General features: G+C 38.8%; 1 protein-coding gene across 1 annotated transcript in view; it reads right to left on the bottom strand.

The window, feature by feature from the left end:
* The window catches only part of FGD6 (FYVE, RhoGEF and PH domain containing 6), a 72,286-nt gene that overhangs the window by 47,648 nt on the left and 7,885 nt on the right, over positions 1-16,753 (bottom strand). Inside the window, exon 2 of the mRNA XM_056510011.1 lies at positions 12,800-15,218. Within this exon, the coding sequence (XP_056365986.1) occupies positions 12,800-15,218 (2,419 nt within the window). The remainder of the gene's footprint in view (positions 1-12,799; positions 15,219-16,753) is intronic.

Genomic DNA, 16,753 nt, shown 5'->3' with positions numbered 1-16,753 from the left:
AACACTCTGCTAAGCTCTTCATTTCTCATCCTTTTGTTGTTTTAAAAGGAATCTCCAGTATACTCTGCTTTATCCTTCTCTTCCTCCAGTATTTTATTGCGTGTTTTTTGTGGGTGTTTATGTTTGTTTATTTTTAAAGCAAGCTTTCAACATGCCGGCAAAATTACACAAACTGAAGTTCCTATTCAGCTAAAAAATACACACCAGAACTTCAGTGAGCAACTAAAGATGTTCTATTATAATATTTAATCTCAAATTCTTTTCATATCATTACCGCATTTCACAATCTTTTCACAGCTGCTTGCACCTCATTTTTCCCCAGAGAGCAAACAACTATTATTAGTGCTTATCCATTTTCTGTTTTTAACATCACCATTCCCTGCAATTTTAGTAATTAGGCATATTCAGCTGCTGTTTAAGACCTAAAAGCACACTGGTTCTCTGTGAAGGCAATAGCTGATAATATTATTATTTTTTTCATAGCCCCCCTCATACTCCTAATATCTGTAAGTATGCCTCACTAACTGATTCCTTACATGAAAACCAGTTGTACACTTCTGAGAAAACACAACAGTAAAAGACCTAAAGAAACAAAATGTTCTATGGAATCTTTTCTGTTCAGTCCTATCTAAATTCAGAATCACTTTCTAGGAAGGACTGTAAATGTAGAACTCAAATTAATATCCCAAAACAATTTAGGAAGTAATTCCCTGATTTGGGTGCTCAAAAACAGAAGATGCTCCTGGAAAGTCAAAGCAAAAGTGAAATTAATGCTTGATTATATAACCCTTTTGTTTAGTGAATTTCTTCTGCTTTTTTTTATTGTACTGTCTTTAAAAAGAAGCAATGTCTCTATTATTTAATTACTGCAGGTTTTTGGAAAAACAAAATCAATTCTAGAAAGCAAAGCATACTTGGCAAAGCACTAAGATAATAAAGAATGCCAACCAAGACCACAAGTAAGCTTCTATGGAAGGTTTAAGAAAATATATAATGAGATATCTGATCAGCAAGATTAGTAAAGGCATCAATTACTGCGCTTTTTGGATGAGTTATATTTTGTTGCAATACCTCCCATCCACAACCAGCCTGACGAAGTCAACACCAGCACATTTCCTTTCGCAAACCAGTCTAGAAAGCATAAAGATGAATTTCATATCACTCCAGATGCACCTGGAGCATAACTGTTGTTTAATAGTCACCTCCCATTTGTACTTCAGATTCTCGGGACAACAGTGGCTGTTTACCATTAGAGCTAAAAATAACCCATCCCTTGTTGTTGTCTTCATGGCCCCCCTGCTTTTCATTTCTCCTTCAGGCACACCGGACCATGAAGCAGCAAATAAAGATGAAATACTACCCAGGCCAGGGGGATTACTTCTACAGCATCAGTCACCTCTCTGGTTTAATGACACTCACAGATGAAAAAAGCTGAAGCTGAGATCACATCTCTCTTCTCTAGCTGTAGTGGACAGTGTGAGAAAGGCTGGTGGATGCTGGTGCGTTTCTTGCAGTACTGATGTGGCTGCCAGCACTGGAGACTGGTTGCCTTATTGCAGCCAAGCTGCTTGGGCTTCAACTTCTCTGCCAAAAATGGTGCTTTTCCACAGCAAGAGAGCAAGATAGCAAGGTACCCTCTCAAATATGATTTTACACAATAACACTAACTTATGCCACTTGTTCTTCTGCAGTAAGAAGTCAATGGTATTCATAAGTTCTTATTATTATGACTAATAACAAGAAAAAAGGCAACCATTGAGATTTTATTGGTGTGATCCCAAGGAACAGGACAATTGATTTTGATCTTCTCTTTCTTTATATCTTTTAAAACTACCTGAACAGATCATGCCTGTGAGATTCATTAGATACTTCTGTGAGTAATCCTTCCACAGGTGGTATGGCAAAAGGTCTTTAAAATAAAAAAGCACCACAAAACAAGGGGCAAGCAAACTAAGCCAGTAAATCCATGACTATTTGCATTGCTTAGAACTGTTGTGCTATATTTTCTCCAGGCTGGTTAGAGACTTTTAAGGATTCAATTACAAATATAAACACTCCTCAAAGTCTCACAGCTAGAAAACAGAAATGACTAGCATCCAGCTGCGCAACTACAATTGAAAATATTTTGTGCACTCCAGGTTCCTTTTTCAAATTTCAATTTTAAGACTTCAAGAATTGAAACAGAATTATTTTAAACAATATCATATGTACTCATATGTGCTCATGCACTCATTAGTGTCTACTTTTTTTACAGAAAGCCAGGATCCTTGATGACAGAAAGACACTATCAAAAGAAAAACTCAATACAATCTATTTGAAATGGATTTTCATTCAAAGCTGCTTGCACTTTGAAAGCTGTCTGCTGCCTCCTGGGTAATGGGCTGGCTGCTGAGAGAGGCCATGTGAGAATGCCAGGAGTTTGCTCTTGCCAGGAGAAACACCAAGAACTACTCTCTTTGTCCCAGTCCTTATCTCTGACACTCACTGGTTACACCTGGGACTTCTGGGCAAGGAGGATACCACCTACACTGCAAGAGCTGCCACCACATTTAGCCTGCTAGGTCATGCCACTAGCAGCTCCTTTTATACTTGGCTGAGCATGTTGCAAACTTCTGCACCTGACTTGCTTGAACCAAGTTATCCCAGCATTTAGAGCCAGCAGCATTCAGTTTAGCATTTGTTATCCTCAGGTCAAGACAGCACATACTACTTTCCTCAAGGAGATTAAAGAAAAACACAGCTAACATACATTCTAAGCAAAAAAACAAAACAAAAAAACCCAAAAAAACCCCAAAACAAAACAACAAAAAAAACCCCAACCTCCCCCCCCCCAAAAAAAACCAACCAAACAAAAAAGTGCATTTGTCATATGCACTTCACTTTAAAAAAGGGTACAAAACTTATTAAGTAATCTATTCTGTCAGTCACCCTACTTCAGGCACACTGTGATCAATACAGTCATGCCCATATTTCCAAGGCACAATTTTAAAAAGCACAGTTTTAAAAAGGTGCAAACAGATCTCAAATTATCTCCTTATTTAGCTGTGATTTGCAAACATAAGCTCCTGAGGCCAGAGGCACCCAAGGATGGCTCACCACAGGCAGCCTCCCGTGCTCACCAAAGTCAACTTCGGTGAGACCGTTTGTTGACAATTCCTCAGCTCGTTGGAAAGTTCAACATAAACACACAGGCATGCTTCAGATGTTTCTACACTCACCACAGCAAAGCTACATTTAAAAAGAAAAGCATAAGAAAGAGAGAGGTCTTAGTTTAAAATTCTGCGAGAAAACTGCTGCCCACAGTGGGACAGCTCAGTTCCTGAGCAGTGTGGTACGGCTGACAAGCAGGACAGACACTCAGATTGACAAATAATCAGGAATACTACCAAGATTACAAGTGGGTTTATATGGAATGTTTAAGAAATATAATGAGATAACGATCAGCAAGATTAGTAAAGGCATCAATTGCTGCACATTTTGGATGAGTTACATTTTGCTGCAGTACCTTCCCTCCACAACCAGCCTGAAGAAGTCAACACCAGCACATTTCCTTTCACAAGCCAGTCTCGAATGCATAAAGATGAATTTCATATCACTCCAGATGCACCTGGAACCTAACCCACCATAAATTCAGAACTGCCACCTGAACTTCAGATATTCTGAACAATGGTGACTGTCTACCATTAGAGCTAAAACATCCCCACCTTCATTGCCATCTTCATGTCCCTCAGCTTTTTCATTCCTCTTTGGGCATATTGAACCATGAAGCAAAAAATGAGAGTGAAATGCAGCCTAGGCCAGAAGTCTTACTTATCTCACCCATTCCAGCAAAGGTGCCAAAAGGACATTATGCCAAAATAGTAGAATATGATCCAGGAGGATAAAATAGGACAGTCTCGAGCACTGGTACTGTAAAGTGAAATACTGTGGCAAAACCTAGGGATTTAAATTCTTGGCTGGAAGCATGTAAAGGGAAAGGAGTCCCCACATTCCATGACCACCAAAAGCTGTGAGGGATTACCTGTCTCCCAGGGTAGGTAAAGAGAATTTACAGTCATGAGCATACTTTGCAGCATGACTTCAAGAAAACAGTTCTAAAAAAGGTGTGAACAGCTCTCAAAATTGTCTCCTTACAGATACTTGCAGCAAAATTTAGAACTTTCTGCCTTCCCCCATCACTAATTCTTGTTTCATAGGGAGAGCTGCAATGCTTATGAGCAAGACCTTTGGAAAAAGCTCCTGGCAAAAACAGTATTAAAAAAGGATCAGAAAAATATGGCACTCATTCACAATAAGGACCTCTTATTAGGACTTCTTATTCTCTCAATTCACTAGAAACCCTAGTATGATGAAATAGATTGGGAAAGGACAGTAGGATCAGAAGAAAAATAACACTTTGTTTTCCAGTCACACAAAAAAAGAGGAAAACCACAACAGAAGTCTAACACACACTAAATAGACTTCTGGAAAACTATAATATAACTGTGATAAAATATGTCAAAATAAATGTATCAAATAGGAAAGGGAAAACCCAAGGGAGAGCAAAACTTCTTATTAATACCCATTTCAAATAAAATTGACCTTACCCTGCCAGAGGTACCATGACATTTCAATGCAAAGCTACTTCTGCCCCACTATAATCAGAGTTAATGTTAGGCCCCAACCAACATCTTCTGTATTGACTCAGCATTAGTTTTATGATTTTTGTGTGACTATTCCTGAATCAGGGCTCTAATATCTCTCTTCAAACCGTTGCTTACTCAATTTAAAAATAATGCACATCCTATTGCACTCAGGTTCTTTGCATACCAGATATTGAGAAGTTGACAAAAGAAAGTTGAGTAACAGATTACTCAAAAGGTAGTGACCTAGATCTCAAATAAAAATGGAGTGGCTTCATTCCTAAACACACAACTCTCTGCATGCACAGGAGCTGATGCAGCTTCCTGGACAGTCAGAAAAGAGGATGAAATAGTTTGGTCAAGAGCAACACAGACTAAGAGTAAAGAATAACTGAGCTGTTTACAAGATTAGATTTGTGCTATCTCTTCCTCTACTCTTTTGCACAAATTAGAAAAATGGGATTTAGACATTCTTTATAAACTTTTCAGCTCATCTAAAAATCTGAACAGAACAGCCCACGCCCAAAAACATCACTGGGAAAAAAGTAACAAAAAAACCAAGTAAATCCTGAGCAATTGAAATCACTGAGCCATAAGGCTCAGGTTGTAGCTTTCAAAACTGTAGGTTTGGTAAAAACTACCTTTATTGTTTTAATATGCATATTAGAGATTTCTCTAGTCTTCTGCTTGAGTAGAACAGTTCTTCATAAGCACAAAGATATTTTAAAGAAAAATTAAAACTTGCATAAACCTTATGTTTCTAAATGAAACTTACTGGATTCTAGCATCTAAAATAAAAACAGCATTTCTTTACCTAAATTTTGTCTAGTGCATTGAAACAACATAGCTGCACACTTTTGTAAATCTATTCATTAGAACATCTTTAACTAGGTCAAATAGAAATGTTGGCTAAATGTGGAATATTAATAGCACTATTTGCATTTAAACAAAAAATGAAGTTTATATTTTGATCACTTTCTTTATGTTTTTATTTTGTGCCATCCAAAAATCTTACTGTTTTACACGTACTATTACATTAGAATGCAGTTGGAATATCACTGTGCCACAGAGCTCCACAAGCACATTTCCTGAGCTGATGCTGAAAATAACTCACAGGAAAAGGCTGCTGTTGAGCATATAAATGGGTCTTTCATCAATTCCCATATCACATTTGACTCTCCACTCTGCATCTGATGTATTCTCTAGAGCTACATTTTGCTAATTTATATCGCGGTTGGCAAAAGGAGACAGAGCGCACACATTGGAGGCGGGGGAGAAAGGCCATCATTGGTGACAAATATGCAGTGCTAACTTAGCTTCCTCCACCTTTAAGAAAAGGAAATACATATGAAGAATGCCAAAATTAGGAAAAACACAAACATGGAAGACAAGAGGAAAGAAAAAAGATAAAGCACTGCAGATTAATTTACGAAAGTCCGTGACACTGGAGTTCCTGTTGCCCAAGACAAGGGGTTAGGAAGCAGCCTAAGGGATGCAGCAATGTTATGCACAGCTTTGCTTCCTTTGGGCTCCCCCCAGCACACTGAGCCACCCTCCAGCTGAAGCCAAGAGCCAGCGCACTGAGCTGAGGGCAACGTCACCGGAAGGACAAGGACATCCTTGTATTGTACCGGGGGAGCAATGGCAACAGAAGTTTGGAAGTTTTTGCTACTTGTGGTGAGCATTTCTTCAGTAGGAAACAAAGGATAGCACAGTTTACCCTCAAAACGGCTCTTTTAATGTCTATGGATTGCATGTGCATCAAAGTTAATACAATGCAATTTTCTAGACTGCACTAGACTATGACCAAAGTAGCTACCAAATCTTTTGGAGAGCAGCAATGCTCACAGTGGCGCCTGTGCCACCGCCCATCACCACTGCCACCATCTTACTGCCTTTCGTACTCACAAGCACACCCAGCCCTAACTACATAAAACAAAAACGTCAAGAATTGAAACCACATCTCGGTTTATATAGCACTTCTAGCACCACTTGATAACTTTTAGGACTTTCATTATTGCACCTCCAACTCTGTCAGAGGTTTCCCTGGCCATGCCAGCCTTCTTCACCCATCTCTTTCTTTTACCAAAATCAAGAGGGAGCCCTTGAAAAGGGGGATGAAACAAATATTAAAGAGAAAAATTCTTTTTCATTATCATCTTGGGGATCTTCACAATTATTTGCATGTCATAAGACATTTCAAATCTTTTCACGACTGCATTGTACACCAGAATAACATTTAGTCTCCAACTTCTTTCTCTCCCTCATTGATAATAGAGACAATCAGACCTCAGAATCTCTCCCACTGTCGAAACAGATTAAATCAGCACATCTCAAAAACATATTTGCATGAGAATGTATCAAGATTCTAACAAAGTTCCTATTTATTTTGTTTTTTAAAAATCTTAAAAAGAGGGGGATGCAAGGGGGGGGAATATCGGCATAGTTCTACCAGTTTGCTTTAGAAGATTTGAGTATTTTTCCACAGTGCCTATTTTCTTCTTCTTATGCATTTCATTTCAGGTTGTATATCAGATTAAACTGTAAAGCTGTATAACTGAAAGACACTCCAATGCTAAGGAAAACTTCTGTTACTGAAAATGCAGATCAAGGAGACATTGACTCACATAAAGTTTCATGGAAAGAAAAAAGAAAACCCAAAACAGTCTATATGCTCTCCTGAGTAAAAAAATTAACCATGAGTCTCCCATGTAGTTTGACATGCTGTCCTAGTGGTACAAAATTATTAACTTGACACTACAAAATAGAGGAATTCCAGACCCAAGGTTCCAAGTGCCTGCATTCTCCCTAAAGTCCTTATGTCAAGCATCAATATTCCCAAGCAACTGTACTACTACCACTTCTCACCAAAATTTCCATGCCTCCCTGATTTGACTCTGATTAGACATGCCTAACAATTACAGAATTTGTTTCTTAATGGTCTTAAGAGCAAAAAGTGGCAAGTCAGCAAAAAGGCTTGCTCTTTATATCTGATAGGCAAGAATTGCTTTGTCCATTCCTAGCTCTGGGGCTGGGACTGCCAGACAGGCTCTGCAGTCAGCCTTGTGGGGGACTGGGAATGCAGGTCTGAGCCCTCTGACTCACTGACAAGCCCTCAGAGCTGGCAGAGGCCTCCCTGCTGCACCACAGCTGAGAAAAGGAAGGAGGGGAAAAGAAGGGCAGACTCAAGGAAGCACAGCACAAAAAGAAAGCCAGTAATAACACATGACCAAGGATAATGAAGCCTGATAGGAAATCTAAATAGCCTATTATCAAAGCTACTTCATTAAAACATGATGGGCAATAGCAGAGAAAGAATTTTTTGCACAACTAAGGCTGGCAGAAGCCAGCTAGACACACAAGGAAGATTGGAAGACTAGGCAAAACTGCAGAGCTGATGCAGAAGGATGAACCAACCATTTTCAGATCAGAAAATAATCTTTGAGAAACAGATGAAATAAAAAAAACCCAAACCACGTACTTGGCCTCTACTTATCAAGAAGTTATATCCTTCCAAAGAAATTCAGTAAAAAGAAGATATGGGTATAACATATCCAATATCTAAAATGTATTTTATGCATTCAAATCTCAGCATAAGGGTTTGAACTTGCAGTAGTCTAAATGCTATTTAGATCTTGCAGTCTTTTATTAATTAAGCATTTCTGAATTAGAATTTTGCAATTGCAAAAAAAACCCAAGCAAACAAAAAATCCAACAGCAAACCAACCCAAAATCGCACCAAAAAACCCCATGAAACACACAAAACCATACAAAAACTCCCCACCACAACAAAGAGGAATGTATATCAAAGTGGAATGCTTAATCACACAGATTTCAATACGAAACTCAATATTCCACAAAGGTTTTCATGGACTTAATTGATCTCTGGTGACTCAGTCCCCAAACTAAAATTTAGTACAGAAAACTAAACTTATATTTTGCATTGACATGCTCATTTATGGAGACCCAATGGATTATTCTAAATCAGCAGGTGTGGGTAAAATACAAAGTAATATTTGATTAAACCAACATTGAAATCATAAAGGATTGTTGTCACATGGTACTCCCCCCCCCCAGGCCTTTTCAAAGAAAAACCCTAGGTGGAAAGATAGTGACACAGTCATAAATAAATTAGTAGTTGCAACATCTTCAAGGAATGCTGTCAAAAGTAGCCAGTGAATACAGTATGCTATTCCCAGAAGGCAGGAGTAGAGTTACTCAACCTAAAATACAACTGTCTTACCTAGAAAAATGGAATAGCAAAAAGAAGGCTAGAAGATCAAAAAAAGTTTGACAGATGTTCCAAGGCACACTTATTGTTCTTTGCATCTTTAGTTCACTGGACAAATGTAACTCAATGTTACTTTTAGATCTAAGGAAGATTTTGCTGTCCTCCTCAGAATAAAGGTTTGACACTAAAAATGTGATAACAAATGCATAAACATTTCCCTTTTATTTGGAATTTTCAAAAGAATGGTGTTACTTTGAAACAACCATTACAAATACTGGTTTCCAACAACACTAAATGAATTGTGGTACCAGCACGACTGACTTCTCATCTCACTTTTCAGGCCTGAACCATTGTTTTCTCAAAAAAAAAAAAAAAAAACAACCTCAAAACCCAACAGAACCCAGACAAAACTAACAAAATGCCAAACAAAACAAACAAATAAAAACCCCCAACATACAAAAAGTCCACACAAAACCCAGAAAGCTGCATTTCCTGATGTTATCTGACTGGATAATGATATTTAAAACTTCCTTCACACTTTACAGCACATTTTCCATCTCACAGCATCTAGTCTTCACTCACTTTTAGAGTCCTCATAAAAACACATTCATCTAAATTAACCATTTCAAATTGGCAGTCAAACAGGTAGGCTAGACCAAAATAAACAACCCTTAAACACTATTTCAAAAGACTTCTTTATATAATGGAAACAAAACATAGACAATCTGCTCCCAAGCTACTGACACTATTTACTTTATTGAGAATATTTCCCTGAACTACTTAACAAAATACAAATCTATTCTGACTCCCATCAGCAGCACCTGTTCCACCTCAGTGGTTCATATACCAGATCAGGACCCTGACTCTCTTCCTTTCAAAGCCAAGCCTTCTCTTTTCAGTAGAAAGGGGTTTGACATCAAATATCTCAGAGATGAGGTCCTGACAACTGATACCTACCATTAATCACCCAGGCCTGCTATTTGCATTTAACTCCCTGTGGGAAGGCTCAAGCAAACAAAACATAGCTGAATTAAATGTGACATATGAAGTTCAGATAAAAGTGTCAAAAGCTATTACCACTCTCCATTAAAGGATACTGGTTTCACCAGATGGGATTCCAAGGAAATTCCTCTGTAACCACCAAAGCATTAAGTATGTTATCAAAATTTTATTTCTTTCTCCAGAAAGAAATGCAGCATGAGCTAAAGACACCATTGAACTCTTCTGGTAATGGCAAGACTGGCATTCAGACTTACTATATTGAATATGCTATTATGACTAGAAGTGTGGGCAATTGGTCTGAATTTCTCAGAAGAACAATCTCATTTGTACATTGGCTTTAATCATAACATAATTTGCTTTGAGATCCCTATTAGCAGTGCATTACAGGAATTTATGTGCCATGATCTATGAAAAAGAGCTGAGTGCATGTTCTGACAGGCCAGGGAAAATGCAAAAGGCAATTATTTCAATAACAGCAGCACTGTTTCTCTAACTGCTTTTATAATACAGCCTGGCCCAGGAAATGATAAAAAGCTCTTACAGAGCTATGCAGAAAGGGTAAGACAACATTGATAAGGAAGCTTCAAAGGATTTGAGATAATACTGGATGGGGAAACTGGAGAAGGGCTTGCCTGGCCTGTCTGGGCGAGGACCCTTACACCTCCCAAAACGAATATTCATCCCTGCTCTCCCAGCAGCACTGATCCAGGTCAAGAGACTACTGAAGTGTGTCCTCTTTTTTTCCCCTAGGCATTTCTTTACTCTCTAAAATTTATTGAAGCAACTACATGAATTACTGGTTTCATAAGGTAGTTGCCAACTATTTCATTCGATTTAATATAAACACATAAATGGCTCTAGTACTGGTTTTCTATGTGTGCTTTTTTAAAAAAAACCACCAGCTGTGCCAAGGACATCCAACTTAGGGAGCAGCTTCAGGTGTAGATGTGTCAGTGAGGCCACTTAAACCTTTAATCACCATGACTACTGAGAAGGTTTGTGTGGAGGGGCAATAGCAATAAATCTCACACATCTAGCCAGATAAGAAAACTACAGAATTTCACTTCAGGAGCAACAGCAATCTCACATCTACCATGCTTCACGCAGCAAAACTATCCTCTTCCTAAAGCAGACAGATATTCACCTGTATGCAGAACAAAATAACACGAGCCAAAATGAGTCACACAAACATGTGAAATGCATCCTTATTCAAGTTTGGTCCCACCCTTCTTAGGTACACCAAATTGAGGGAATACCAAGAGGGTGTGGTCAAAATCCCTGAAAGAGGCTCAAAGATTAGACTTAAACAAAAAGCATACACACTGTGAGCAACCTAAAATATTCCAAGGACAAAACTAAAAGAAACACCCTGCCATAAACAATAAATATACTCAACAACCACTTCATTAAATGTACCAGTACCTAGCCCATAACTAGAAATCCTACTTTCCATGATAATGTTTCACGCTTTCCAACAAACAGACCCATGTTGATAATATCAGCAATAAAACAATTAACATAGGATGCCCTTAAAATATTTGTCTCTTCCTATATAAGAGAACACAGAGTCTTTGGAGCAGGTGTTTGCCGTACACATCCAAAATGAAACAATGCTTAATAACTCTCAATGAAAAATGAAGTTAAATGTGATGATCTAGAAGCTAATTCTTATTCTTATTGTTATGCATATGTTCTTAATAGTGTGAAGAAGTTTGCTTTGAAATATACAGGCTGCATATGCCATTCAAATCCTTATTGCGGATTTGAGATAAATATTTAGAAACTGTAAGACAAACTGATCTGTTGAAGTTAAGAAATTGCCTGATATTGTATTGGGACAAAGCAATGCTTTACCTGTTACCACACTGACAGACACACTAAGTGATGCTGTTTAGGGAGAGCACATGAGTCTGGTCACTCTCTGTAGCCCATTTCTCTTCTCAGGATCCATCACAGCAATACAAATATTAAAAGATCTATTCCATTTAGCAAATTGTTTTGGACATAGAATCACAGAATCTTAAGGTTGGAAAATACCTCAGAGATCATTCAGTCCAACTGTTAAACCAGCACTACTACGTTCATCACTAAACCACGTCCCCCAGGTCTGCCACAAGCAGACAATTCTTGAACCTTCCAGGAACAGTGATTTCACCACTTCCCTCAGTAGCCTATTCCAATGCCTGACTGCCCACCCTTTCAGCAAAAAAAATTTCATGAATATCAAATCCAAAGCTCCATGGGGCAAATGAACCTGCCCAATCCCTTTTTGAATCTGCTGATATTATCTGTCTCCACCACCTCCTGAGCTAAATAAATACAGCGGCAACCTGCAGAGTTACCAAACCCCATCACACAGAGTCTATGAGTCACACAGAAATTGTGCACCACTACCATCTTGGCTGGGAGCACAGGCAGATACAGAAGACTTGCTGTATTTAGAGAAAGGCAGTAGCTTCTGTTATACTCAAAAAAGCTTTCCAGGCCTGACGAAGAATTTGCATAACCAAAAGCTTGTCTGCTTTTCCCAGCTCTATCAACTGATCTAAAAATATGTTCATTCCCCCTACAAACCTAGTAACTATGCACTCTTTGGATAGCTATTCCACTTCATTGTGAGACTGGTAAGGTTCATTCCTCCCCATTGAAGTATTCTTGGATATAAATACATGACTGTATCTGATTTGCTTTAATTAAACCTGGAAAAGTTTCCCAAATTTTGAGGAATATACGAGGAATAACTAGCTTACTTTTCCTCTTGACTCACTGCCAAGTGCAAGCAGTTTTCAAAACAACAAAAGTCTACAGTAAGATATACAGGAACAACTGTCCTGCTGACATTTAATGAAAGAGGTTAACAGCCTCTCAAGCTATCATTTAAACTTAATTACAACCAACAGAGTTACAATGCAGCTGTTTAACTTCCCTTTTCTCTTCATTTTACCTGTCAAGTCTCCAACGCCTGCTTGTAGCTTCACAAGGCTCTTCAACTTCATAGAAGTCAGTGCTCTGGTCTTCCACGCTGATGGAGTTCTGCCATTCAGAGCAGAGATTTCTCCTAGCACCCATTGCAAAAGGCAGGTTCTCATACTCAGGTATTTCCTCATAGTGACGCACATTCTCATACTCTGGATCACAAGAGCTGATTACAGAATTCAAAGGCATTTGGGAAAAATTCTCTCCCAAAAGTCCATGTCTTTCTAAAGAGTCCAGCCTTTGGTTATTTCGCATGTCAGGCTGACTCCTGTTTCTCTGTCTCTTCTTCTGTGATGCCGGACTACTTATTTCTATGGAATGTGCCTTGGCAGATTTAGCTTTCTTTTCACTGCCTACAGACCCTATACTCCTGTTGTTATTTCCATACCCATCCCCATTGGAAAGGTTGGCAATAGCACTCTCCACTGACTGGCTGCCTTTAGACAGAAATTTTTGGAAGTCACTTTTCTTTAAGCACACTGACAGCTTCATGTTCAGAAGCTTTTTCAAGCTATTTTTCTTGTGATGATCTTTGCAGGGCTTGTCTGTCCTGTCCATGTCCACAGCAGAGAGAGACTTGGCCCTAGGCTTTGTCACAACAGTCAGGTGGCTGAAGCTGGTAGCAGTTTTTAATGATTCGGAATTTCCTGAAAACGGAAGAATAGGATGAGGCAACTTCCAGACGGGTTTCTCAGAAAAACGTTTGGGTATGTCACAGGATGAAAGTGCATCCTGCTCCTTGGCTCTTGGATGTGCAAAGTGAGATCCTTCTAGAAGGCTGTTTGATTTGTCCTCACTGGAGGTGTAAGAACTTTTGTCCACAAGCTCTGCTGATGCAGCTTTTTTCAGCAGGCCAGCAGCTGGAAGGCCATGCCTCTGTGGTTTCTTAGGAATAACTTTTGGGGAATTCTCATCTTTTCTTTTAACTTCTTTATTTTCCAGGTTTTGTGGAGAAACATGGAGACTGTTAGAAGCAGATGAGTGCTGACTGCTTGCCAATTTGAGCTGCTTTGGCAAACTCATGGACAGGGTACCACACCTGACAAAGTCAGTTCTTTTATCCACAGCATCTGACATACTGGTGTCATCTGTTATCTCATCCATGGAGTTATGGTCTGCATTTAAAGAAGATTCAACATGTCTCACCAAATCAGGACTTCCATGTGAAAACTGAGGCAAAAGATTTTGTGAAGCTGACTCTTTCTCAGCAGGCTCCTTTACCCGAGACATTTTTTCTGCATTGCTTTGAGTTCCCTCACATTTTTCAGGATGAAACACTTCTGCATTATTGTTATAACAAACACTTTGACCAAGGACATTAATTCTTGCAGGCTTTTTTAAGCTTTGGTCCACAACACTATAAGAATCTTTCTCTGAATTAGATGGTTCCTTTGTTCCTTCTCCTGTGCTGTCTATGCCATCCTGACGGACTAGACATGCAGCACGTGGCTTTCTTGGCTTAGGGACAGGAAGCACTTTGGAGCTCAGGACTGAAGATGTTCCAGGGGAGGTTTTATCAGTATCTGCTTTCATCCCTACTTCACCTGAAAACATCCTAATGCTACTTAAATTTTCATTCTCTAGAGTTTCCTTGTCCAATGGGGAAGAACAACTGTGATTATTTTCAGTCAAACTAGGACAAATTTCAGACATCTGAAACTCATCAGCAATAACCTTACCATCAGCACTTTGTTGCTTCCCTTTAGCTACCTCAGAAGATGATGAAGATTGTACAAGTTCCATAAACTCTATTTTAACATTATGTTTGGAACTGCTACCATCCCCTTTGTCAAATTTGTCTGAATACCTGCGCCTCACAGGACTGCTGTTAGGAAACACACCATGAGTTAGGACATCCTTAAGTTTCTCTTCCAAAATGCTGGCTTTCAAAACCACCTGACTTCTACTTGTCAATTTTTCATTGTGACTATCCCCCAGAGACAGTGCATTTCTTTCATCAAGCTTGATGTTCTCTAAGGTGTCAAAGTGCTCAAGAATGATCTGAGTTTTACAGGTGTTCTCTCCATTTCCAAGTTTATGAAGGCATTCAAATTTGCAAGGTGAAACAGGTAGAATATATGCTGTGCTTCCAGTACTCCCTTCTGAGGTTTCATTTTTATAGTTCAAATGGTCTAGAGTTTGAGAAGAATCTTCCCTGTGCTCCTCAAAGCTTTTTGTGCTTTTTCGCGTAGACAACGGAGGTTTAACTTCCGGGATGGAGGAGCTCTTGAGAACCTTTGGTTTTGGTGCAATTGCTGGCTTGGTTTTCCTTGCTGCTTGTATCCCACCAGGAAGTACAATATCAGGCTTCGGTGCAACAGGTGGAGGTGCTGCCTTGTGTCCTAGCACAAATTTTGGTTTGGGGGCCACTGGTGGCTTCTTAATTTCTAGGAAGGATGGAAAACAAAGACTTTAGTCACCATTGCCCACAGAAAAATTTCACCTGCAACACAGTAGTATGAACATTTAACTTGTGACCTACAAGATCTCAATGTGTGTATGGATACATTTTTCTCTTAAAAGCATGCCTTCCTTCCCTAACACCACTTTTTTACTAGTTGCCTTTCTTTGCTTTAATAGGCATATCAAGGACTGGTACGGATGTTTTCAAAGTATTTTCATAAACAAACAGTTTTATGTAATATTAGTACATGTACTCCCTCAGATGCTGAAGTCTGATTCCAAGAACAGCAGAGCAGATTTGCCTGGTTTTGCAGTTTTAACTGTAATACCATTTTCAAATGTTGCAAATATGTTAAGTGCCACACATACAAAAAGCCATGAAGACAATGGGACAGCCAGAACAGTGACCAGGGTAGTTCAGTCCCTTCCTCCACCACCTTGAGAAATGTGTGACCTAAAATTCCTTGTTCTCTTCTTCTCCCCTTCAAACAACAGAGATGAATTACTGCACCAGTTGCAGAACTGGCACATCACTACCAACAGTTCAGTTAGTCTGTGGTATGAAGCTGATGCAGTAATTTGTAGCAATACAGAACCTTTCTATTGTAAAACACTACTTCTGTGTCTCGTAAAAAATTACTCTTCCTAACATGTCTGACCTAGAAATAATCACCACTATTATGAATTATGACCCACTTGGCACAACAAGATGACAAATCCCAGGAAGAGTGCACAGCACTCAGGAAAAGGAGCTCATTAGAAACTTGGAGGTTGTGGAGCTTTGATCCTGTTGTTTGAGTGGTTTGGGGGGGTTTTATTTGCTTGTTTTGTGGTGTCTTTCAAAAAAAAGTATGTCTGAAATATTTGAATATTTCAGGAGATGATTTGTGACCAATTCATGTCCAAATGCTGCAATATTTTCAGATAAATCCTTCAAGTGTTTTTTGATCCACTCAAATTTTAAAAGTAAACAAGTTTCTCGTGCTGTTTATGTATTACCTCAGTATTTACTAGCCTTGTTTTGATCAATATTTTGGTATACTTTCAGTAAGTCATATACATGTTAAATAACACCCTCAAGAAAATACATTAGTTAATGTTTCACATGCAAATAGATAGGGTAATCATTGATTTATGATTCCCTTTGAAATGTGGGTTTGGTGTTTGGTTGTCTTTTACCACCATTATCACTAAAGATATGCACTATATCTTAATCTCCAGCCAAGAAATGCAAGAATGGAGTTTCAAAGTTTAGATTTGTTTTGTGGGGATTTCTTGGTTTGAAGGAAATCTAGATGGATTTAAAAAAAAAAAAAAAAAAAAAAGCAGATGCCCTCATTTGCAACTATTTCCTAAACAGCAAGCCAGAGAGCCAGAAACAGTAAAATCATGTTTTTCTAGGACATGAATCACTAAGTGGTAGCCAGACCGCCTCTACCTACACTTAGAATGGCTGCCCTTGCTGCCATTATATTAGTGAAGAGAAACCTCTGATGCCTCTGATGGCAGAGTCAATTTT

The sequence above is a fragment of the Oenanthe melanoleuca genome, chromosome 1A (assembly GCF_029582105.1).
Source record: "Oenanthe melanoleuca isolate GR-GAL-2019-014 chromosome 1A, OMel1.0, whole genome shotgun sequence".
Lineage (NCBI taxonomy): Eukaryota > Metazoa > Chordata > Aves > Passeriformes > Muscicapidae > Oenanthe > Oenanthe melanoleuca.
Note: the sequence above shows the minus strand (reverse complement) of the source record. Positions and strands in the feature narration are given on the sequence as shown.